This window comes from Salminus brasiliensis, chromosome 11 (assembly GCF_030463535.1).
Source record: "Salminus brasiliensis chromosome 11, fSalBra1.hap2, whole genome shotgun sequence".
NCBI classification, from domain to species: Eukaryota; Metazoa; Chordata; class Actinopteri; order Characiformes; family Bryconidae; genus Salminus; species Salminus brasiliensis.
Window position 1 is genome coordinate 28703946 of NC_132888.1, and position 26971 is coordinate 28730916.

The following is a 26971-nucleotide window of genomic DNA, read 5'->3' on the forward strand; positions in this document are numbered from 1 at the left end:
ATCAGGTGGGTCATGACATCCTGAAAATGAGAAAGACAAAAAAGAAAGTCAATGTAAGTATATAAACTGAATGTTCACTTACCTGTAACTCAGTTGCAAATGAAAAGAAAGCAAGTCAGACACCGTTCCAGATGCAGGCAACCTCTCACAGCTGGACATTGACAGCCCCTTGTTGGCCGGATCCACTTTCAGGTAAAAAGGTCCGTGATGGGATCCTGTGACACAAAAAAAAGAATCAATATATGTATAAAAACCGAACTAACACGTACCTGTTACACAGTTGCAGATTAACTGCAAGATCCACTTTCAGGTAAAAAGATGCGTCAGGTGGGTCATGAAAATAAGAAAGACAAAAAAGAAAGTCAAGATAAGTATATAAACTGAATGTTCACTTACCTGTAACTCAGTTGCAGATGAAAAGAAAGCCAGTCAGACACCGTTCCAGATGCAGGCAAACACTCACAGCTGAAGATGGATTGCCCCTTGTTGGCCAGATCCACTTTCAGGTAAAAAGTTGCATCATGAGATCCTGTGTGACAAGAAAAAAGAAAATCAATATATGTATAAAACCCGATTTAACACGTACCTGTTACACAGTTGCAGATTAATTGCAAGCCAACCAGACAACGTTCCAGATGCAGACAACCACTTGCAGCTGAGGATGGATTGCCCTTTGTTGGCCAGATCCACTTTCAGGCAAAAAGGTGCGTTATGAGATCCTGTGTGACAAGAAAAAAGAAAATCAATGTATGTATAAAAAACGAATTAACACGTACCTGTTACACAGTTGCAGATTAATTCCAAGATCCACTTTCAGGTAAAAAGATGCGTCAGGTGGGTCATGACATCCTGAAAATGAGAAAGACAAAAAAGAAAGTCAACACAGTTGCAGATTAATTGCAGGCCAGCCAGACACTGATCCAGAAAAAAGAAATCATTATGTATAAAAAAAACGAATTAACACGTATCTTTTACACAGTTGCAGATTAATTGCAAGCCAGCCAGACACCGTTCCAGATGCAGACAACCACTCACAGCTGAAGATGGATTGCCCCTTGTTGGCCAGATCCACTTTCAGGTAAACAGTTGCGTCAGGTGGGTCATGACATCCTAAAAATAAGAAAGACAAAAAAGAAAGTAAATATAAGTATAGAAACTGAATGTTCACTTACCTGTAACTCAGTTGCAGATGAAAAGAAAGCCAGTCAGACACCGTTCCAGATGCAGGCAACCTCTCACAGCTGGACATTGACAGCCCCTTGTTGGCCGGATCCACTTTCAGGTAAAAAGGTGCATCAGGTGGGTCATGACATCCTGAAAATGAGAAAGACAAAAAAGAAAGTCAACACAGTTGCAGATTAATTGCAGGCCAGCCAGACACTGATCCAGAAAAAATAAATCATTATGCATAAAAAAAACGAATTAACACGTATCTTTTACACAGTTGCAGATTAATTGCAAGCCAGCCAGACACCGTTCCAGATGCAGACAACCACTCACAGCTGAAGATGGATTGCCCCTTGTTGGCCAGATCCACTTTCAGGTAAACAGTTGCGTCAGGTGGGTCATGACATCCTAAAAATAAGAAAGACAAAAAAGAAAGTAAATATAAGTATAGAAACTGAATGTTCACTTACCTGTAACTCAGTTGCAGATGAAAAGAAAGCCAGTCAGACACCGTTCCAGATGCAGGCAACCTCTCACAGCTGGACATTGACAGCCCCTTGTTGGCCGGATCCACTTTCAGGTAAAAAGGTGCATCAGGTGGGTCATGACATCCTGAAAATGAGAAAGACAAAAAAGAAAGTCAATGTAAGTATATAAACTGAATGTTCACTTACCTGTAACTCAGTTGCAAATGAAAAGAAAGCAAGTCAGACACCGTTCCAGATGCAGGCAACCTCTCACAGCTGGACATTGACAGCCCCTTGTTGGCCGGATCCACTTTCAGGTAAAAAGGTCCGTGATGGGATCCTGTGACACAAAAAAAAGAATCAATATATGTATAAAAACCGAACTAACACGTACCTGTTACACAGTTGCAGATTAACTGCAAGATCCACTTTCAGGTAAAAAGATGCGTCAGGTGGGTCATGAAAATAAGAAAGACAAAAAAGAAAGTCAAGATAAGTATATAAACTGAATGTTCACTTACCTGTAACTCAGTTGCAGATGAAAAGAAAGCCAGTCAGACACCGTTCCAGATGCAGGCAAACACTCACAGCTGAAGATGGATTGCCCCTTGTTGGCCAGATCCACTTTCAGGTAAAAAGTTGCATCATGAGATCCTGTGTGACAAGAAAAAAGAAAATCAATATATGTATAAAACCCGATTTAACACGTACCTGTTACACAGTTGCAGATTAATTGCAAGCCAACCAGACAACGTTCCAGATGCAGACAACCACTTGCAGCTGAGGATGGATTGCCCTTTGTTGGCCAGATCCACTTTCAGGCAAAAAGGTGCGTTATGAGATCCTGTGTGACAAGAAAAAAGAAAATCAATGTATGTATAAAAAACGAATTAACACGTACCTGTTACACAGTTGCAGATTAATTCCAAGATCCACTTTCAGGTAAAAAGATGCGTCAGGTGGGTCATGACATCCTGAAAATGAGAAAGACAAAAAAGAAAGTCAACACAGTTGCAGATTAATTGCAGGCCAGCCAGACACTGATCCAGAAAAAAGAAATCATTATGTATAAAAAAAACGAATTAACACGTATCTTTTACACAGTTGCAGATTAATTGCAAGCCAGCCAGACACCGTTCCAGATGCAGACAACCACTCACAGCTGAAGATGGATTGCCCCTTGTTGGCCAGATCCACTTTCAGGTAAACAGTTGCGTCAGGTGGGTCATGACATCCTAAAAATAAGAAAGACAAAAAAGAAAGTAAATATAAGTATAGAAACTGAATGTTCACTTACCTGTAACTCAGTTGCAGATGAAAAGAAAGCCAGTCAGACACCGTTCCAGATGCAGGCAACCTCTCACAGCTGGACATTGACAGCCCCTTGTTGGCCGGATCCACTTTCAGGTAAAAAGGTCCGTGATGGGATCCTGTGACACAAAAAAAAGAATCAATATATGTATAAAAACCGAACTAACACGTACCTGTTACACAGTTGCAGATTAACTGCAAGATCCACTTTCAGGTAAAAAGATGCGTAAGGTGGGTCATGACATCCTGAAAATAAGAAAGACAAAAAAGAAAGTCAAGATAAGTATATAAACTGAATGTTCACTTACCTGTAACTCAGTTGCAGATGAAAAGAAAGCCAGTCAGACACCGTTCCAGATGCAGGCAAACACTCACAGCTGAAGATGGATTGCCCCTTGTTGGCCAGATCCACTTTCAGGTAAAAAGTTGCATCATGAGATCCTGTGTGACAAGAAAAAAGAAAATCAATATATGTATAAAACCCGATTTAACACGTACCTGTTACACAGTTGCAGATTAATTGCAAGCCAGCCAGACAACGTTCCAGATGCAGACAACCACTTGCAGCTGAGGATGGATTGCCCTTTGTTGGCCAGATCCACTTTCAGGTAAAAAGGTGCGTCATGAGATCCTGTGTGACAAGAAAAAAGAAAATCAATATATGTATAAAAAACGAATTAACACGTACCTGTTACACAGTTGCAGATTAATTGCAAAATCCACTTTCAGGTAAAAAGATGCGTCAGGTGGGTCATGAGATCCTGAAAATAAGAAAGACAAAAAAGAAAGTCAATACAGTTGCAGATTAATATCAAGCCAGACAGACACTGTTCCAGAAAAAAGAAATAATTATGTATAAAAAACAAATGAACACGTATCTTTTACACAGTTACAGATTAATTGCAAGCCAGCCAGACACCGTTCCAGATGCAGACAACCACTCACAGCTGAAGATGGATAGCCCCTTGTTGGCCGGATCCACTTTCAGGTAAAAAGGTGCGTGATGGGATCCTTTGTGACAAGAAAAAAGAAAATCAATAAATGTATAAAAACCGAATTAACACGTACCTGTTACACAGTTGCAGATTAATTGCAAGCCAGCCAGACACCGTTTCAGATGCAGACAACCACTCACAGCTGAAGATGGATTGCCCCTTGTTGGCCAGATCCACTTTCAGGTAAAAAGTTGCATCATGAGATCCTGTGTGACAAGAAAAAAGAAAATCAATATATGTATAAAACCCGATTTAACACGTACCTGTTACACAGTTGCAGATTAATTGCAAGCCAGCCAGACAACGTTCCAGATGCAGACAACCACTTGCAGCTGAAGATGGATTGCCCTTTGTTGGCCAGATCCACTTTCAGGCAAAAAGGTGCGTCATGAGATCCTGTGTGACAAGAAAAAAGAAAATCAATATATGTATAAAAAACGAATTAACACGTACCTGTTACACAGTTGCAGATTAATTCCAAGATCCACTTTCAGGTAAAAAGATGCGTCAGGTGGGTCATGACATCCTGAAAATGAGAAAGACAAAAAAGAAAGTCAACACAGTTGCAGATTAATTGCAAGCCAGCCAGACACCGTTCCAGATGCAGACAACCACTCACAGCTGAAGATGGATTGCCCCTTGTTGGCCAGATCCACTTTCAGGTAAACATTTGCGTCAGGTGGGTCATGACATCCTAAAAATAAGAAAGACAAAAAAGAAAGTAAATATAAGTATAGAAACTGAATGTTCACTTACCTGTAACTCAGTTGCAGATGAAAAGAAAGCCAGTCAGACACCATTCCAGATGCAGGCAACCTCTCACAGCTGGACATGGATAGCACCTTGTTGGCCGGAACCACGTTCAGGTAAAAAGGTGCGTGATGGGATCCTGTGTGACAAGAAAAAAGAAAATCAATATATGTATAAAAACCGAATTAACACGTACCTGTTATGCAGTTGCAGATTAATTGCAAGCCAGCCAGATACCGTTCCAGATACAGAAAACCACTCGCAGCTGAAGATGGATTGCCCCTTGTCGGCCAGAACTACTTTCAGGTAAAAAGGTGCGTCATGAGATCCTGTGTGACAAGAAAAAAGAAAATCAATATATGTATAAAAACCGAATTAACACGTACCTGTTACACAGTTGCAGATTAATTGCAAAATCCACTTTCAGGTAAAAAGATGCACCTGGTGGGTCATGTGATCCTGAAAATATGAAAGACAAAAAAGAAAGTCAACACAGTTGCAGAATAATTGCAAGCCAGCCAGACACTGATCCAAAAAAAAGAAATCAATATGTATAAATAACGAATTAACACATATCTTTTACACAGTTGCAGATTAATTGCAAGCCAGCCAGACACCGTTCCAGATGCAGACAACCACTCATAGCTGAAGATGGATTGCCCCATGTTGGCCAGATCCACTTTCAGGTAAAAAGGTGCGTCAGTTGGGTCATGACATCCTGAAAATAAGAAAGACAAAAAAGAAAGTCAATATAAGTATAGAAACTGAATGTTCACTTACCTGTAACTCAGTTGCAGATGAAAAGAAAGCCAGTCAGACACCATTCCAGATGCAGGCAACCTCTCACAGCTGGACATGGATAGCCCCTTGTTGGCCGGAACCACGTTCAGGTAAAAAGGTGCGTGATGCGATCCTGTGTGACAAGAAAAAAGAAAATCAATATATGTATAAAAACCGAATTAACACGTACCTGTTAGGCAGTTGCAGATTAATTGCAAGCCAGCCAGATACCGTTCCAGATACAGACAACCACTCGCAGCTGAAGATGGATTGCCCCTTGTCAGCCAGATCTACTTTCAGGTAAAAAGGTGCGTCATGAGATCCTTTGTGACAAGAAAAAAGAAAATCAATATATGTATAAAAACCGAATTAACACGTACCTGTTACACAGTTGCAGATTAATTGCAAGATCCACTTTCAGGTAAAAAGATGCACCTTGTGGGTCATGTGATCCTGAAAATAAGAAAGACAAAAAAGAAAGTCAACACAGTTGCAGATTAATTGCAAGCCAGCCAGACACTGATCCAAAAAAAAAGAAATCAATATGTATAAAAAACGAATTAACACATATCTTTTACACAGTTGCAGATTAATTGCAAGCCAGCCAGACACTGTTCCAGATGCAGACAACCACTCACAGCTGAAGATGGGTTGCCCCTTGTTGGCCAGATCCACTTTCAGGTAAAAAGGTGCATCAGGTGGGTCATGACATCCTGAAAATAAGAAAGACAAAAAAGAAAGTCAATATAAGTATAGAAACTGAATGTTCACTTACCGGTTACTCAGTTGCAGATGAAAAGAAAGCCAGTCAGACACCATTCCAGATGCAGGCAACCTCTCACAGCTGGACATGGATAGCCCCTTGTTGGCCGGATCCACTTTCAGGTAAAAAGGTGCGTGATGGGATCCTGTGTAATAAGAAAAAAGAAAATCAATATATGTATAAAAACCGAATTAACACGTACCTGTTACACAGTTGCAGATTAATTGCAAGCCAGCCAGACAACGTTCCAGATGCAGACAACCTCTTGCAGCTGAAGATGGATTGCCCTTTGTTGGCCAGATCAGCTTTCAGGCAAAAAGGTGCGTCATGAGATCCTGTGTGACAAGAAAAAAGAAAATCAATATATGTATAAAAACCGAATTAACACGTACCTGTTACACAGTTGCAGATTAATTGCAAAATCCACTTTCAGGTAAAAAGATGCACCTGGTGGGTCATGTGATCCTGAAAATACGAAAGACAAAAAAGAAAGTCAACACAGTTGCAGAATAATTGAAAGCCAGCCAGACACTGATCCAAAAAAAAAGAAATCAATATGTATAAAAAACGAATTAACACATATCTTTTACACAGTTGCAGATTAATTGCAAGCCAGCCAGACACCGTTCCAGATGCAGACAACCACTCATAGCTGAAGATGGATTGCCCCATGTTGGCCAGATCCACTTTCAGGTAAAAAGGTGCGTCAGTTGGGTCATGACATCCTGAAAATAAGAAAGACAAAAAAGAAAGTCAATATAAGTATAGAAACTGAATGTTCACTTACCTGTAACTCAGTTGCAGAAGAAAAGAAAGCCAGTCAGACACCATTCCAGATGCAGGCAACCTCTCACAGCTGGACATGGATAGCCCCTTGTTGGCCGGAACCACGTTCAGGTAAAAAGGTGCGTGATGGGATCCTGTGTGATAAGAAAAAAGAAAATCAATATATGTATAAAAACCGAATTAACACGTACCTGTTACACAGTTGCAGATTAATTGCAAGCCAGCCAGACAACGTTCCAGATGCAGACAACCTCTTGCAGCTGAAGATGGATTGCCCTTTGTTGGCCAGATCAGCTTTCAGGCAAAAAGGTGCGTCATGAGATCCTGTGTGACAAGAAAAAAGAAAATCAATATATGTATAAAAACCGAATTAACACGTACCTGTTACACAGTTGCAGATTAATTGCAAAATCCACTTTCAGGTAAAAAGATGCACCTGGTGGGTCATGTGATCCTGAAAATACGAAAGACAAAAAAGAAAGTCAACACAGTTGCAGAATAATTGAAAGCCAGCCAGACACTGATCCAAAAAAAAAGAAATCAATATGTATAAAAAACGAATTAACACATATCTTTTACACAGTTGCAGATTAATTGCAAGCCAGCCAGACACCGTTCCAGATGCAGACAACCACTCATAGCTGAAGATGGATTGCCCCATGTTGGCCAGATCCACTTTCAGGTAAAAAGGTGCGTCAGTTGGGTCATGACATCCTGAAAATAAGAAAGACAAAAAAGAAAGTCAATATAAGTATAGAAACTGAATGTTCACTTACCTGTAACTCAGTTGCAGAAGAAAAGAAAGCCAGTCAGACACCATTCCAGATGCAGGCAACCTCTCACAGCTGGACATGGATAGCCCCTTGTTGGCCGGAACCACGTTCAGGTAAAAAGGTGCGTGCTGGGATCCTGTGTGACAAGAAAAAAGAAAATCAATATATGTATAAAAACCGAATTACCACGTACCTGTTACGCAGTTGCAGATTAATTGCAAGCCAGCCAGATACCGTTCCAGATGCAGACAACCACTCGCAGCTGAAGATGGATTGCCCCTTGTCGGCCAGATCTACTTTCAGGTAAAAAGGTGCGTCATGAGATCCTTTGTGACAAGAAAAAAGAAAATCAATATATGTATAAAAACCGAATTAACACGTACCTGTTACACAGTTGCAGATTAATTGCAAGATCCACTTTCAGGTAAAAAGATGCACCTTGTGGGTCATGTGATCCTGAAAATAAGAAAGACAAAAAAGAAAGTCAACACAGTTGCAGATTAATTGCAATTCAGCCAGACACTGATCCAAAAAAAAAGAAATCAATATGTATAAAAAACGAATTAACACGTATCTTTTACACAGTTGCAGATTAATTGCAAGCCAGCCAGACACAATTTCAGATGCAGACAACCACTCGCAGCTGAAGATGGGTTGCCCCTTGTTGGCCAGATCCACTTTCAGGTAAAAAGGTGCATCAGGTGGGTCATGACATCCTGAAAATAAGAAAGACAAAAAAGAAAGTCAATATCAGTATAGAAACTGAATGTTCACTTACCGGTTACTCAGTTGCAGATGAAAAGAAAGCCAGTCAGACACCATTCCAGATGCAGGCAACCTCTCACAGCTGGACATGGATAGCCCCTTGTTGGCCGGATCCACTTTCAGGTAAAAAGGTCCGTGATGGGATCCTGTGAGACAAAAAAAAGAATCAATATATGTATAAAAACAGAACTAACACGTACCTGTTACACAGTTGCAGATTAACTGCAAGATCCACTTTCAGGTAAAAAGATGCGTCAGGTGGGTCATGACATCCTGAAAATAAGAAAGACAAAAAAGAAAGTCAATATAAGTATAGAAACTGAATGTTCACTTACCGGTAACTCAGTTGCAGATGAAAAGAAAGCCAGTCAGACACCATTCCAGATGCAGGCAACCTCTCACAGCTGGACATGGATAGCCCCTTGTTGGCCGGATCCACTTTCAGGTAAAAAGGTGCGTGATGGGATCCTTTGTGACAAGAAAAAAGAAAATCAATATATGTATAAAAACCGAATTAACACGTACCTGTTACACAGTTGCAGATTAATTGCAAGCCAGCCAGACAACGTTCCAGATGCAGACAACCACTTGCAGCTGAAGATGGATTGCCCTTTGTTGGCCAGATCCACTTTCAGGCAAAAAGGTGCGTCATGAGATCCTGTGTGACAAGAAAAAAGAAAATCAATATATATATAAAAAACGAATTAACACGTACCTGTTACGCAGTTGCAGATTAATTGCAAGATCCACTTTCAGGTAAAAAGATGCACCTTGTGGGTCATGTGATCCTGAAAATAAGAAAGACAAAAAAGAAAGTCAACACAGTTGCAGATTAATTGCAAGCCAGCCAGACACTGATCCAAAAAAAAAGAAATCAATATGTATAAAAAACGAATTAACACATATCTTTTACACAGTTGCAGATTAATTGCAAGCCAGCCAGACACCGTTCCAGATGCAGACAACCACTCATAGCTGAAGATGGATTGCCCCATGTTGGCCAGATCCACTTTCAGGTAAAAAGGTGCGTCAGTTGGGTCATGACATCCTGAAAATAAGAAAGACAAAAAAGAAAGTCAATATAAGTATAGAAACTGAATGTTCACTTACCTGTAACTCAGTTGCAGATGAAAAGAAAGCCAGTCAGACACCATTCCAGATGCAGGCAACCTCTCACAGCTGGACATGGATAGCCCCTTGTTGGCCGGAACCACGTTCAGGTAAAAAGGTGTGTGATGCGATCCTGTGTGACAAGAAAAAAGAAAATCAATATATGTATAAAAACCGAATTAACACGTACCTGTTACGCAGTTGCAGATTAATTGCAAGCCAGCCAGATACCGTTCCAGATACAGACAACCACTCGCAGCTGAAGATGGATTGCCCCTTGTCAGCCAGATCTACTTTCAGGTAAAAAGGTGCGTCATGAGATCCTTTGTGACAAGAAAAAAGAAAATCAATATATGTATAAAAACCGAATTAACACGTACCTGTTACACAGTTGCAGATTAATTTCAAGATCCACTTTCAGGTAAAAAGATGCACCTTGTGGGTCATGTGATCCTGAAAATAAGAAAGACAAAAAAGAAAGTCAACACAGTTGCAGATTAATTGCAAGCCAGCCAGACACTGATCCAAAAAAAAAGAAATCAATATGTATACAAAACAAATTAACACATATCTTTTACACAGTTGCAGATTAATTGCAAGCCAGCCAGACACTGTTCCAGATGCAGACAACCACTCACAGCTGAAGATGGGTTGCCCCTTGTTGGCCAGATCCACTTTCAGGTAAAAAGGTGCATCAGGTGGGTCATGACATCCTGAAAATAAGAAAGACAAAAAAGAAAGTCAATATAAGTATAGAAACTGAATGTTCACTTACCGGTTACTCAGTTGCAGATGAAAAGAAAGCCAGTCAGACACCATTCCAGATGCAGGCAACCTCTCACAGCTGGACATGGATAGCCCCTTGTTGGCCGGATCCACTTTCAGGTAAAAAGGTGCGTGATGGGATCCTGTGTGATAAGAAAAAAGAAAATCAATATATGTATCAAAACCGAATTAACACGTACCTGTTACACAGTTGCAGATTAATTGCAAGCCAGCCAGACAACGTTCCAGATGCAGACAACCCCTTGCAGCTGAAGATGGATTGCCCTTTGTTGGCCAGATCCACTTTCAGGTAAAAAGGTGCGTCATGAGATCCTGTGTGACAAGAAAAAAGAAAATCAATATATGTATAAAAACCGAATTAACACGTACCTGTTACACAGTTGCAGATTAATTGCAAGATCCACTTTCAGGTAAAAAGATGCACCTTGTGGGTCATGTGATCCTGAAAATAAGAAAGACAAAAAAGAAAGTCAACACAGTTGCAGATTAATTGCAAGCCAGCCAGACACTGATCCAAAAAAAAAGAAATCAATATGTATAAAAAACGAATTAACACATATCTTTTACACAGTTGCAGATTAATTGCAAGCCAGCCAGACACCGTTCCAGATGCAGACAACCACTCATAGCTGAAGATGGATTGCCCCATGTTGGCCAGATCCACTTTCAGGTAAAAAGGTGCGTCAGTTGGGTCATGACATCCTGAAAATAAGAAAGACAAAAAAGAAAGTCAATATAAGTATAGAAACTGAATGTTCACTTACCTGTAACTCAGTTGCAGATGAAAAGAAAGCCAGTCAGACACCATTCCAGATGCAGGCAACCTCTCACAGCTGGACATGGATAGCCCCTTGTTGGCCGGAACCACGTTCAGGTAAAAAGGTGCGTGATGCGATCCTGTGTGACAAGAAAAAAGAAAATCAATATATGTATAAAAACCGAATTAACACGTACCTGTTACGCAGTTGCAGATTAATTGCAAGCCAGCCAGATACCGTTCCAGATACAGACAACCACTCGCAGCTGAAGATGGATTGCCCCTTGTCAGCCAGATCTACTTTCAGGTAAAAAGGTGCGTCATGAGATCCTTTGTGACAAGAAAAAAGAAAATCAATATATGTATAAAAACCGAATTAACACGTACCTGTTACACAGTTGCAGATTAATTTCAAGATCCACTTTCAGGTAAAAAGATGCACCTTGTGGGTCATGTGATCCTGAAAATAAGAAAGACAAAAAAGAAAGTCAACACAGTTGCAGATTAATTGCAAGCCAGCCAGACACTGATCCAAAAAAAAAGAAATCTATGTATACAAAACAAATTAACACATATCTTTTACACAGTTGCAGATTAATTGCAAGCCAGCCAGACACCGTTCCAGATGCAGACAACCACTCATAGCTGAAGATGGATTGCCCCATGTTGGCCAGATCCACTTTCAGGTAAAAAGGTGCGTCAGTTGGGTCATGACATCCTGAAAATAAGAAAGACAAAAAAGAAAGTCAATATAAGTATAGAAACTGAATGTTCACTTACCTGTAACTTAGTTGCAGAAGAAAAGAAAGCCAGTCAGACACCATTCCAGATGCAGGCAACCTCTCACAGCTGGACATGGATAGCCCCTTGTTGGCTGGAACCAGGTTCAGGTAAAAAGGTGCGTGCTGGGATCCTGTGTGACAAGAAAAAAGAAAATCAATATATGTATAAAAACCGAATTAACACATACCTGTTACGCAGTTGCAGATTAATTGCAAGTCAGCCAGACAACGTTCCAGATGCAGACAACCACTCGCAGCTGAAGATGGATTGCCCCTTGTTGGCCAGATCCACTTTCAGGCAAAAAGGTGCATCATGAGATCCTGTGTGACAAGAATAAAGAAAATCAATATATGTATAAAAACCGAATTAACACGTACCTGTTACAAAGTTGCAGATTAATTCCAAGATCCACTTTCAGGTAAAAAGATGCGTCAGGTGGGTCAAGACATCCTGAAAATGAGAAAGACAAAAAAGAAAGTCAACACAGTTGCAGATTAATTGCAAGCCAGCCAGACACTGATCCAGAAAAAATAAATCAATATGAATAAAAAACGAATTAACACGTATCTTTTACACAGTTGCAGATTAATTGCAAGCCAGCCAGACACCGTTTCAGATGCAGAAAACCACTCGCAGCTGGAGATGGATTGCCCCTTGTTGGCCAGATCCACTTTCAGGTAAAAGATGCGTGATGAGATACTGTGTGACAAGAAAAAAGAAACTCAAAATATGTATAAAAACCGAATTAACACGTACCTGTTACACAGTTGCAGATTCATTGCAAGCCAGCCAGACACCGTTCCAGATGCAGACAACCACTCGCAGCTGAAGATGGATTGCCCCTTGTCGGCCAGATCCACTTTCAGGTAAAAAGTTGCAACAGGTGGGTCATGACATCCTGAAAATAAGAAAGACAAAAAAGAAAGTCAATATAAGTACAGAAACTGAATGTTCACTTACCGGTAACTCAGTTGCAGATGAAAAGAAAGCCAGTCAGACACCATTCCAGATGCAGGCAACCTCTCACAGCTGGACATGGATAGCCCCTTGTTGGCCGGATCCACTTTCAGGTAAAAAGGTGCGTGATGGTATCCTGTGTGACAAGAAAAAAGAAAATCAATATATGTATAAAAACCTAATTAACACGTTCCTGTTACACAGTTGCAGATTAATTGCTAGATCCACTTTCAGGTAAAAAGATGTGCCTTGTGGGTCATGTGATCCTGAAAATAAGAAAGACAAAAAAGAAAGTCAACACAGTTGCAGATTAATTGCAAGCCAGCCAGACACTGATCCAGAAAAAAGAAATCAATATGTATAAAAAACGAATTAACACGTATCTTTTACACAGTTGCAGATTAATTGCAAGCCAGCCAGACACCGTTTCAGATGCAGACAACCACTCGCAGATGGAGATGGATTGCCCCTTGTTGGCCAGATCCACTTTCAGGTAAAAGATGCGTGATGAGATACTGTGTGACAAGAAAAAAGAAACTCAAAATATGTATAAAAACCGAATTAACACGTACCTGTTACACAGTTGCAGATTAATTGCAAGCCAGCCAGACACCGTTCCAGATGCAGACAACCACTCGTAGCTGAAGATGGATTGCCCCTTGTTGGCCAGGTCCACTTTCAGGTAAAAAGGTGCGTCATGAGATCCTGTGTAACAAGAAAAAAGAAAATCAATATATGTATAAAAACCGAATTAACACGTACCGTTTACACAGTTGCAGATTAATTGCAAGATCCACTTTCAGGTAAAAAGATGCGCCTGGTGGGTCATGTGATCCTGAAAATAAGAAAGACAAAAAAGAAAGTCAACACAGTTGCAGATTAATTGCAAGCCAGCCAGACACTGATCCAAAAAAAAGAAATCAATATGTATAAAAAACGAATTAACACATATCTTTTACACAGTTGCAGATTAATTGCAAGCCAGCCAGACACCGTTCCAGATGCAGACAACCACTCACAGCTGAAGATGGATTGCCCCTTGTTGGCCAGATCCACTTTCAGGTAAAAAGGTGCGTCAGGTGGGTCATGACATCCTGAAAAAAGGGAAAAACAAAAAAGAAAGTCAATATAAGTATAGAAACTGAATGTTCACTTACTGGTTACTCAGTTGCAGATGAAAAGAAAGCCAGTCAGACACCATTCCAGATGCAGGCAACCTCTCACAGCTGGACATGGATAGCCCCTTGTTGGACGGATCCACTTTCAGGTAAAAAGGTGCGTGATGGGATCCTGTGTGACAAAAAAAAAAGAATATCAACATATGTATAAAAACCGAATTAACACGTATCTTTTACACAGTTGCAGATTAATTGCAAGCCAGCCAGACACCATTCCAGATGCAGACAACCACTCACAGCTGAAGATGGATTGCCCCTTGTTGGCCAGATCCACTTTCAGGTAAAAAGGTGCATCATGAGATCCTCTGTGACAAGAAAAAAGAAAATCAATATAAGTACAAAACCCGATTTAACACGTACCTGTTACACAGTTGCAGATTAATTGCAAGCCAGCCAGACAACGTTCCAGATGCAGACAACCACTCGCAGCTGAAGATGGATTGCCCCTTGTTGGCCATGTCCACTTTCAGGTAAAAAGGTGCGTCATGAGATCCTGTGTAACAAAAAAAAGAAAATCAATATATGTATAAAAACCGAATTAACACGTACCTGTTACACAGTTGCAGATTAATTGCAAGCCAGCCACACACCGTTTCAGATGCAGACAACCACTCGCAGCTGAAGATGGATTGCCCCTTGTTGGCCAGATCCACTTTCAGGTAAAAAGATGCGTGATGAGATCCTGTGTGACAAGAAAAAAGAAAATCAATATATGTATAAAAACCGAATTAATACGTACCTGTTACACAGTTGCAGATTAATTGCAAGATCCACTTTCAGGTAAAAAGATGCGCCTGGTGGGTCATGTGATCCTGAAAATAAGAAAGACAAAAAAGAAAGTCAACACAGTTGCAGATTAATTGCAAGCCAGCCAGACACTGATCCAGAAAAAAGAAATTAATATGTATAAAAAACAAATTAACACGTATCTTTTACACAGTTGCAGATTAATTGCAAGCCAGCCACACACCGTTTCAGATGCAGAAAACCACTCGCAGCTGGAGATGGATTGCCCCTTGTTGGCCAGATCCACTTTCAGGTAAAAGATGCGTGATGAGATACTGTGTGACAAGAAAAAAGAAACTCAAAATATGTATAAAAACCGAATTAACACGTACCTGTTACACAGTTGCAGATTAATTGCAAGCCAGCCAGACACCGTTCCAGATGCAGACAACCACTCGCAGCTGAAGATGGATTGCCCCTTGTCGGCCAGATCCACTTTCAGGTAAAAAGTTGCAACAGGTGGGTCATGACATCCTGAAAATAAGAAAGACAAAAAAGAAAGTCAATATAAGTATAGAAACTGAATGTTCACTTACCGGTAACTCAGTTGCAGATGAAAAGAAAGCCAGTCAGACACCATTCCAGATGCAGGCAACCTCTTGCAGCTGAAGATGGATTGCCCCTTGTCGGCCAGATCCACTTTTAGGTAAAAAGGTGCGTCATGAGATCCTGTGTGACAAGAAAAAAGAAAATCAATATATGTATAAAAACCTAATTAACACGTTCCTGTTACACAGTTGCAGATTAATTGCTAGATCCACTTTCAGGTAAAAAGGTGCATCAGGTGGATCATGACATCCTGAAAATAAGAAAGACAAAAAAGAAAGTCAACACAGTTGCAGATTAATTGCAAGCCAGCCAGACACTGATCCAGCAAAAAGAAATCAATATGTATAAAAAACGAATTAATACGTATCTTTTACACAGTTGCAGATTAATTGCAAGCCAGCCAGACACCGTTTCAGATGCAGACAACCACTCGCAGCTGGAGATGGATTGCCCCTTGTTGGCCAGATCCACTTTCAGGTAAAAAGGTGCGTCATGAGATCCTGTGTAACAAGAAAAAAGAAAATCAATATATGTATAAAAACCGAATTAATACGTACCTGTTACACAGTTGCAGATTAATTGCAAGATCCACTTTCAGGTAAAAAGATGCGCCTGGTGGGTCATGTGATCCTGAAAATAAGAAAGACAAAAAAGAAAGTCAACACAGTTGCAGATTAATTGCAAGCCAGCCAGACACTGATCCAAAAAAGAAATCAATATGTATAAAAAACGAATTAACACATATCCTTTACACAGTTGCAGATTAATTGCAAGCCAGCCAGACACCGTTCCAGATGCAGACAACCACTCACAGCTTAAGATGGATTGCCCCTTGTTGGCCAGATCCACTTTCAGGTAAAAAGTTGCAACAGGTGGGTCATGACATCCTGAAAATAAGAAAGACAAAAAAGAAAGTCAATATAAGTATAGAAACTGAAAGTTCACTTACCGGTTGCTCAGGTGCAGATGAAAAGAAAGCCAGTCAGACACCATTCCAGATGCAGGCAACCTCTCACAGCTGGACATGGATAGCCCCTTGTTGGCCTGATCCACTTTCAGGTAAAAAGGTGCGTGATGGTATCCTGTGTGACAAGAAAAAAGAAAATCAATATATGTATAAAAAACGAATTAACACGTACCTGTTAAACAGTTGCAGATTAATTGCAAGCCAGCCAGACACCGTTCCAGATGCAGACAACCACTCGCAGCTGAAGATGGATTGCCCCTTGTTGGCCAGATCCACTTTCAGGTAAAAAGGTGCGTCATGAGATCCTGTGTGACAAGAAAAAAGAAAATCAATATATGTATAAAAACCTAATTAACACGTTCCTGTTACACAGTTGCAGATTAATTGCAAGCCAGCCAGACACCGTTCCAGATGCAGACAACCACTCGCAGCTGAAGATGGATTGCCCCTTGTCGGCCAGATCCACTTTCAGGTAAAAAGTTGCAACAGGTGGGTCATGACATCCTGAAAATAAGAAAGACAAAAAAGAAAGTCAATATAAGTATAGAAACTGAATGTTCACTTACCGGTAACTCAGTTGCAGATGAAAAGAAAGCCAGTCAGACACCATTCCAGATGCAGGCAACCTCTTGCAGCTGAAGATGGATTGCCCCTTGTCGGCCAGATCCACTTTTAGGTAAAAAGGTGCGTCATGAGATCCTGTGTGACAAGAAAAAAGAAAATCAATATATGTATAAAAACCTAATTAACACGTTCCTGTTACACAGTTGCAGATTAATTGCTAGATCCACTTTCAGGTAAAAAGGTGCATCAGGTGGATCATGACATCCTGAAAATAAGAAAGACAAAAAAGAAAGTCAACACAGTTGCAGATTAATTGCAAGCCAGCCAGACACTGATCCAGCAAAAAGAAATCAATATGTATAAAAAATGAATTAACACGTATCTTTTACACAGTTGCAGATTAATTGCAAGCCAGCCAGACACCGTTTCAGATGCAGACAACCACTCGCAGCTGGAGATGGATTGCCCCTTGTTGGCCAGATCCACTTTCAGGTAAAAAGGTGCGTCATGAGATCCTGTGTAACAAGAAAAAAGAAAATCAAAATATGTATAAAAACCGAATTAACACGTACCTGTTACACAGTTGCAGATTAATTGCAACCCAGCCAGACACCGTTCCAGATGCAGACAACCACTCGTAGCTGAAGATGGATTGCCCCTTGTTGGCCAGGTCCACTTTCAGGTAAAAAGGTGCGTCATGAGATCCTGTGTAACAAGAAAAAAGAAAATCAATATATGTATAAAAACCGAATTAACACGTAACGTTTACACAGTTGCAGATTAATTGCAAGATCCACTTTCAGGTAAAAAGATGCGCCTGGTGGGTCATGTGATCCTGAAAATAAGAAAGACAAAAAAGAAAGTCAACACAGTTGCAGATTAATTGCAAGCCAGCCAGACACTGATCCAAAAAAAAGAAATCAATATGTATAAATAACGAATTAACACATATCTTTTACACAGTTGCAGATTATTTGCAAGCCAGCCAGACACCGTTCCAGATGCAGACAACCACTCACAGCTGAAGATGGATTGCCCCTTGTTGGCCAGATCCACTTTCAGGTAAAAAGGTGCATCAGGTGGGTCATGACATCCTGAAAATAAGAAAGACAAAAAAGAAAGTCAATATAAGTATAGAAACTGAATGTTCACTTACCTGTAACTCAGTTGCAGATGAAAAGAAAGCCAGTAAGACACCATTCCAGATGCAGGCAACCTCTCACAGCTGGACATGGATAGCCCCTTGTTGGCCGGATCCACTTTCAGGTAAAAAGGTGCGTGATGGGATCCTGTGTGACAAGAAAAAAGAAAATCAATATATGTATAAAAACCGAATTACCACGTACCTGTTACGCAGTTGCAGATTAATTGCAAGCCAGCCAGATACCGTTCCAGATGCAGACAACCACTCGCAGCTGAAGATGGATTGCCCCTTGTCGGCCAGATCTACTTTCAGGTAAAAAGGTGCGTCATGAGATCCTTTGTGACAAGAAAAAAGAAAATCAATATATGTATAAAAACCGAATTAACACGTACCTGTTACACAGTTGCAGATTAATTGCAAGATCCACTTTCAGGTAAAAAGATGCGCCTGATGGGTCATGAGATCCTGAAAATAAGAAAGACAAAAAAGAAAGTCAATGTGAGTATAGAAACTGAATGTTCACTTACCTGTTACACAGTTGTGGATTAGTTGCAAACCAGCCAGACACTGTTCCAGATGCAGACAACCACTCCCAGCTTTTTACCTGAAAGTGGATCTGGCCAACAAGGGGCAATCCATTTTAAGCTGTGTCATGAGATCCTGAAAATAAGAAAGACATAAGACAGTCAATATATGTATAGAAACCGAATATTCACTTACCTGTTACTCAGTTGCAGATGAGAAGAAAGCCAGTCAGACACTATTCCAGATGCAGACAACCTCTCACAGCTGCAGATGGATAGCTAATTGTTGGCCGGATCCACTTTCAGGTAAATACATGCGTCATGGGATCCTGTGTGACAAGAAAAAAGAAAATCAATATATGTATAAAAAACGAATGAACACGTATCTGTTCCAAAGTTGCATACTAATTGCAAGCCAGCCAGACCCCGTTCCAGATGCAGACAACCACTCACAGCTGAAGATGGATTGCCCCTTGTTGGCCAGATCCACTTTCAGTTAAAAAGGTGCTTCAGGTGGGTCATGACATCCTGAAAATAAGAAAGACAAAAAAGAAAGTCAATATAAGTATAGAAACTGAATGTTCACTTACCTGTTACTCAGTTGCAGATTAATTGCAAGCCAGCCAGACCCCGTTTCAGATGCAGACAACCACTCACAGCTGAAGATGGATTGCCCCTTGTTGGCCAGATCCACTTTCAGGTAAAAAGGTCCGTGAGGTGGGTCATGACATCCTGAAAAAAAGAAAGACAAAAAAGAAAGTCAACACAGTTGCAGATTAATTGCAAGCCAGCCAGACACTGTTCCAGATGCAGACAACCACTTGCAGCTGAAGATGGATTGCCCCTTGTTGGCCAGATCCACTTTCAGGTAAAAAGGTGCGTCATGAGATCCTGAAAATAAGAAAGACAAATAAGAAAGTCAACATATGTATAGAAACCGAATGTTCACTTACCCATTAAACATCTGCAGATTATTTTAAAGCCAGTCAATCATAACATGCATGTATCACATTTTTAATAATGAATAAATCACTATATTGACACTGTCATAATATATGCCTATTTTAACATTTTTTTATATAAGTCTGCAGAAAGGTCTTGTGGACAGATGAGACTAAGATTAACCTATATGAGACTGAAGGAAAGAAAAAATGTGGACTGCCTCAATAGTGCTTGAAGTGCTTGGTCTGCACTCACCCTCTAATTAACAGTACATACTTTGAGTTCTTAAGAACAATTCAAAACATAGGAGTTGAAAAGCTCTCACAATGGTCTTTGTACTTCGGACATCCTTCTTTCTGAAGACATTTTATAATCCTGATCCATGCCTCAACCATGCACGTCCTTGGTTTGAGTTGCTCAGCAACTCATAAATTGACTCTCAGCAACTAGTATATTTATTGGCTATGCAGATGTTCATAGGCCTAAAGGAATGGTATGGAGTTGAGAAATAATATAGTGAGGCCCATGGGTTACACTTGGGAAAGGAGATTGGGATCTGCTCCCAGACCAAATTTGATAAACTGAACATGAACTGAACGAACATAAAATGTTTAGATTAGACATACTTTCGGATTTACGTGACAGAGATGTTAAAAGGTCCAGCTGTGTCTGCAGCACATAGACCACATAAGTAATTGTGGGGGCTAATGAATATTCCTGGATGAAATGCAGACATCCTGCATATGGGAACAGTACAACAACATATGACGTGTAGTAGAGAATAAAACACAATGTGTTCCTTTGTCTGGGAGTGAGAGCAGAGGGGCACCCTGAATTGGCAGACTCTCTCCACACTGTACTTTTGACTGGAATAAAATGTTTCATTGTTACAACTGAAAGACTGTGGTCACGAGTCTCCTTTCCAAAAGAAGTCCTCCAAAGAAGACCACGACAGTAACCCATGTACAGGTCATTGCAACCAGCTTTAAGGGTCTCCTCAGAAATGCTAGTCATTCAAACTTTAACAGAGTGAATCATGCTGTCTTACTAAGGAGCCAAAAAAAACAACAGTTCTTCGCTTGTATATCGAAGCACATTTTCACTGGAGTTTGGGGAGCTCAGTCAAGTTAGTTTGATGTTGGATCTGCTGATATTTACTTCACCCCTCCTCTCACTCACAATGTCCTAAAATCTCAGACGTGACTTTTTTTTTTAAAACAATAGAGAAACTACAATCACTTAATTTCCTCAACATTTCCAGTTTTAATTTTAACAAGGATATTTAATCAAAATAGACTGAATTCATGCAGCAGGTGCTGTACATGGTAAAAGTGCAGAAGCCTACAACTCTCACAGAGATGCTGAGGTTAGTTATAAAGACAATCAAACCTGTATTTGAAACCTCTAACCTGAGATGTAATGAACTTCCTCACTTTAGACAATCTAAACATGCATGTAGGGCATTTTTATAACAAATAAATCACTATTTTGACACAGTTATAATATATGCCTATTTTAACATGTTTTACGTAATATTGTTCCAGTGAAGCATCCATATCAAATACAAATCCAAATTCAGCTGTAGTATACAGAGAAACATCTGATAAATATATTACTACTCTTAGAATAGACAATTTGCAAACAAGTACTTAAGAGAGCCAGCAGAATTCTGGAGAAAGGTCTTGCAGACAGATGAGACTAAGATTAACCTATATCAGAGTGAAAGAAAGACAGAATAATGTGGACTGACTCACTAGTGCTTGAAGGGGGGTAAAATTTGGTCTGCACTCACCCTCTTATTACCAGTACACAATGCAAACAAAGAAACAAACAAACAAGAAAAAGAGAAGCTTTCTGCAAAAAAATCAGCTCAAAATCTCAAATAAAACACACAAGGCATGGCTGAATATATAAAGAATTAAACTTACAATGAGTATTAGGACCTATAGTTCCACCAATTCATTACAGTGAGGCCTCAAGTTAGCCACATGTAAACCTCTTTGCTACAGCATGGTTCCCTTCTTTTGGCTTGTAACCTGGCGTACTTCCATTATACTGCCACATAGTGGATGGAGTAGAATTAACCATGAAAAAAAAACATGCTATCTATCCCAACACTGGAGTCACATAGGTGTCAGCTATGACTTCAAGTAGGCCTAAGTTGTAGAAATTTTTTTATGCCAATATAGAAAATAGACAATAGGCAAGTGGCTTAAAGTCCAACCACAACAGGCCCAATGAGACATAAACAACCAGCAAAACAGGCCTAATGAGACAAAGAACCAGCAAAACAGGCCCAATGAGAATAGGGATGCATCTTTCAGATATTAGGGTCGGATATTGATCCCGATATTAACAATGCAATGTTTGATCTCACTGACTTCATATTTCAGAATAAAAGCCAGGCAACACTGATGGGCACATGAGTTTCAAATAAATACACACAACTAAACATCAAAATTACTGCATTTTCAGCTAAAACACACTATTCTGGAGTAATTAACAACATGAGAACTAGCAAACAGCGAGTAGGCAACTGAAGACCTATCATCCAGGATAGATAAACAGACAGAAAGAGCATTGTGGATGGATGGAGAGAGAAGAGCTTTTTAAAGGAACAGAAAGGAAAGCAACCCACAGAAACTTACTAAACTCCGTTAACATGGCTATGCCTAATCTCACCCTCCATACCCAATCTCACCACTTTCACTGGTGGTACTATTTCCACATATTTTTGTGGAATTTTATAATCCTGAACCGTATCTGAACCTTGGTCCTTGGTTGGAGTTGCTGAGAGTCAATTCAGGAGTGATACCTTTATCCTACCTTTGTCCTCTGTGTGTAGGTATTCAAATATCCATATGAAGAGTAAGTTAGTTGTAGGAAGTGTAAACAAAAGAAATAAACAAATAAGAAAAAAGAGAAGCTTTCTGTCAAAGCAGAACAGGATCTTCATTACAGTGAGGCCTGAAGTTAGCCACATGTAAACCTCTTTGCTGCAGCATGGTCTCTCCTTTTGGCTTGTAACCTGGCCTACTTCCATTTTAGTGCCACATAGTGGATGGAGTAGGAATAACCATGAAAAAAAAAACATGCCATCTATCCAAACACTGGAGTCACATGGGTGTCAGCTATGGCTTCAAGTAGGCCCAAGTTGTAGGATTTTTTTTTTATGCCAATATAGAAAAATAGACAATAGGCAAGTGGCTTAAATGCCCAACCACAACAGGCCCAATGAGACATAAAGAACCAGCAAAACAGGCCCAATGAGACATATAGAACCAGGCAAAACAGGCCCAATGAGACATAAAGAACCAGCAAAACAGGCCCAATGAGACATAAAGAACCAGCAAAAAAGGCCCAATGAGACATAAAGAACCAGCAAAGCAGGCCCAATGAGACAAAGAACCAACAAAGCAGGCCCAATGAGACATAAAGAACCAGCAAAGCAGGCCCAATGAGACATAAAGAACCATGCAAAACAGGCCCAATGAGACATAAAGAACCAGCAAAGCAGGCCCAATGAGACATAAAGAACCATGCAAAATAGGCCTAATGAGACATAAACAACCAGCAAAACAGGCCTAATGAGACATAAACAACCAGCAAAACAGGCCCAATGTGTCTAGGGATGCATCTTTCAGATATTACGATCGGATATTGATCCCGATATTAACAACGCAATGTTTGGTCTCACTGACTTCATATTTCAGAATAAAAGCCAGGCAACACTGATGAACACATGAGTTCCAAATAAATACACACAACTAATCATCAAAATTACTGCATTTTCAGCTAAAAAAACACTATTCTGGAGTAACAAACAACATGAGAACTAGCAAACAGCGAGTATGCAAATGAAGACCTATCATCCAGGATAGATAAACAGACAGAAAGAGCATTGTGGATGGATGGAGAGAGAAGAGCTTTTTAAAGGAACAGAAAGGAAAGCAACCCACAGAAACTTACTAAACTCTGTTAACATGGCTATGCCTAATCTCACCCCCATACCCAATCTCACCACTTTCACTGGTGTTACTACTTCCACATATTTTTGTGGAATTTTATTATCCTGAACCGTATCTGGACCTTGGTCCTTGGTTGGAGTTGCTGAGAGTAAATTCAGGAGTGATACCTTTATCTTACCTTTGTCCTCTGTGTGTAGGTATTCAAATATCCATATGAAGAGTAAGTTAGTTGTAGGAAGTGTAAACAAAAGAAATAAACAAATAAGAAAAAAGAGAAGCTTTCTGTCAAAGCAGAACAGGATCTTCATTACAGTGAGGCCTGAAGTTAGCCACATGTAAACCTCTTTGCTGCAGCATGGTCTCTCCTTTTGGCTTGTAACCTGGCCTACTTCCATTTTAGTGCCACATAGTGGATGGAGTAGGAATAACCATGAAAAAAAAACATGCCATCTATCCAAACACTGGAGTCACATGGGTGTCAGCTATGGCTTCAAGTAGGCCCAAGTTGTAGGATTTTTTTTTTATGCCAATATAGAAAAATAGACAATAGGCAAGTGGCTTAAATGCCCAACCACAACAGGCCCAATGAGACATAAAGAACCAGCAAAACAGGCCCAATGAGACATATAGAACCAGGCAAAACAGGCCCAATGAGACAAAGAACCAGCAAAACAGGCCCAATGAGACATAAAGAACCAGCAAAACAGGCCCAATGAGACATAAAGAACCAGCAAAACAGGCCCAATGAGACATAAAGAACCAACAAAGCAGGCCCAATGAGACATAAAGAACCAACAAAGCAGGCCCAATGAGACATAAAGAACCAGCAAAGCAGGCCCAATGAGACATAAAGAACCATGCAAAACAGGCCCAATGAGACATAAAGAACCATGCAAAACAGGCCCAATGAGATATAAAGAACCAGCAAAGCAGGCCCAATGAGACATAAAGAACCATGCAAAATAGGCCTAATGAGACATAAACAACCAGCAAAACAGGCCTAATGAGACATAAACAACCAGCAAAACAGGCCCAATGTGTCTAGGGATGCATCTTTCAGATATTACGATCGGATATTGATCCCGATATTAACAATGCAATGTTTGGTCTCACTGACTTCATATTTCAGAATAAAAGCCAGGCAACACTGATGAACACATGAGTTCCAAATAAATACACACAACTAATCATCAAAATTACTGCATTTTCAGCTAAAAAAACACTATTCTGGAGTAACAAACAACATGAGAACTAGCAAACAGCGAGTATGCAAATGAAGACCTATCATCCAGGATAGATAAACAGACAGAAAGAGCATTGTGGATGGATGGAGAGAGAAGAGCTTTTTAAAGGAACAGAAAGGAAAGTAACCCACAGAAACTTACTAAACTCTGTTAACATGGCTATGCCTAATCTCACCCCCATACCCAATCTCACCACTTTCACTGGTGTTACTACTTCCACATATTTTTGTGGAATTTTATTATCCTGAACCGTATCTGGACCTTGGTCCTTGTTTGGAGTTTCTGAGAGTAAATTCAGGAGTGATACCTTTATCTTACCTTTGTCCTCTGTGTGTAGGTATTCATATGAAGAGTAAGTTAGTTGTAGGAAGTGTAAATAAAAGAAATAAACAAATAAGAAAAAAGAGAAGCTTTCTGTCAAAGCAGAACAGGATCTTCATTACAGTGAGGCCTGAACATGTAAACCTCTTTGCTGCAGCATGGTCTCTCCTTTTGGCTTGTAACCTGGCCTACATCCATTATAGTGCCACATAGTGGATGGAGTAGGAATAACCATGAAAACAAACTTGCCCTCTATCACAACACTGGAGTCACATAGGTGTCAGCTATGGCCTTAAGGAGGCCTGAGTTGTAGGACTTTTATGCCAATATAGAAAACAGACAATAGGCAAGTGGCTTAAAGCACAATGAGACAAAGAATCAGCACAACAGGCCCAATGAGACTAGGATGCACCTATCAGATATTAGGATCAGTTATTTGTCTCGATATTAACAATGCTCGCTCCCCTTTGGTCTCACTGACTTAATATTTCAGAATAAAAGCCAGAGAACACTGATAATTTCATGAGTAACAAATCAATAAACACAACTAATCATCAAAATTACTGCTTTTTCATCTAAATTCATCTGTTGAGAGTCATATCTCATATGACATATTAGAATAGCCTACTATCTTTTGAAAACAAAATCTGGCATTTGTGGCTGTCTGATAAAATAATATGTAATTGTAGTGCAAACACTGTGCCAAGGTCCTGCACAATTGTTTCTTATTTTAGTGACAAATAAATAGTAATTTAATGCATTTACATCTGTGTGTTAATTTGTTGTATTTTATTTGACAAAGTTAGTGAGGTCAAATTTACATCAATCCTGATGCTTTAAGTCTCCCCCACATGGTGAGGTATACGGTTTATTTATTTAACAATGGTTTCAGATCAGTATTGCGTATCTATCGTTAAGTGTATGCATTGGTCTAGGAACTGAAAAAGGTTGGTGCATCCCTAAATATAACATATAGGAAACAGAAGATCACAGCACTGTTGTGGTGTGTTTTTTTTACTTCACTAGTACCTGTAGTTTTACTGCTGGAAGCACTTTCTAATAAATTAATCTAGTCTATCAGATTATCTTATGTGTAGTTTTACTGCTGGAAGCACTTTCTAATAAATTAATCTAGTCCAGGAGGAGACCAATGAGATGAGGTTGTCAGTGTTGTTTATGTTGTAATATTTCACATAATATTGACACATTGACAAAAATAGCAGAATCTTAAAAAAAAAACTTTGTCTATATATTACTGCCAAATACATCAAATATTGTCAATAATGCACTTCAACATGTAGAATATAAGGTAAAAAATATAAAAGCAAAAAATAATAAATAAACAAAAACAATCATTTCTTTTAAAAAATAATATAACAGCCATTAAAGCAGATTTAAAGAAAATTACTTACTGATAAGTAAAGTAAATAAATCGGGCCTAAAATGACAGCCAATAGCTTGTTGCCAAGGTCTGGTCTGCATCAGAGTCGGCCAATCAGCGCTCAGGGGGGGTGTTACCTCAGCTCCTCTGCTAGAGATGTGCTGTGGATCAGAGAAAGAGAGAAACGGCGGAGTGAAACAGGATGGAGAGTTTTATTAAGACTTTTTTTTTTACATAAAATCGCTCATAAAGGTGAACTTTGAGAAGTACGGCTAAAACGACGGTTTGGATTTAGTCTGCATTTGATTTGGTGAGTGTACTGGGTGAATCTTTTGGTGCATATAAATGAAAAAGAGTAAAAAGAAAAGCCGGTAGAGTTGAAGCTGACATGCTGAGCTGCACTACAGTTTGTTTCAGGGGGTCATGTGCGAGTGGGCAGTGCTAGCCCCCATT

The 26971-nt window shown here is 39.9% G+C and overlaps 1 protein-coding gene across 1 annotated transcript in view; it reads right to left on the reverse strand.

Annotated features, from left to right (window-relative positions):
• LOC140565092 (uncharacterized) overlaps window positions 1–26971 on the reverse strand; it is a 343121-nt gene that overhangs the window by 240781 nt on the left and 75369 nt on the right. Inside the window, exon 2 of the mRNA XM_072690904.1 lies at window positions 21007–21013. Coding sequence (XP_072547005.1) covers window positions 21007–21013 — 7 coding nt within the window. The remainder of the gene's footprint in view (window positions 1–21006; window positions 21014–26971) is intronic.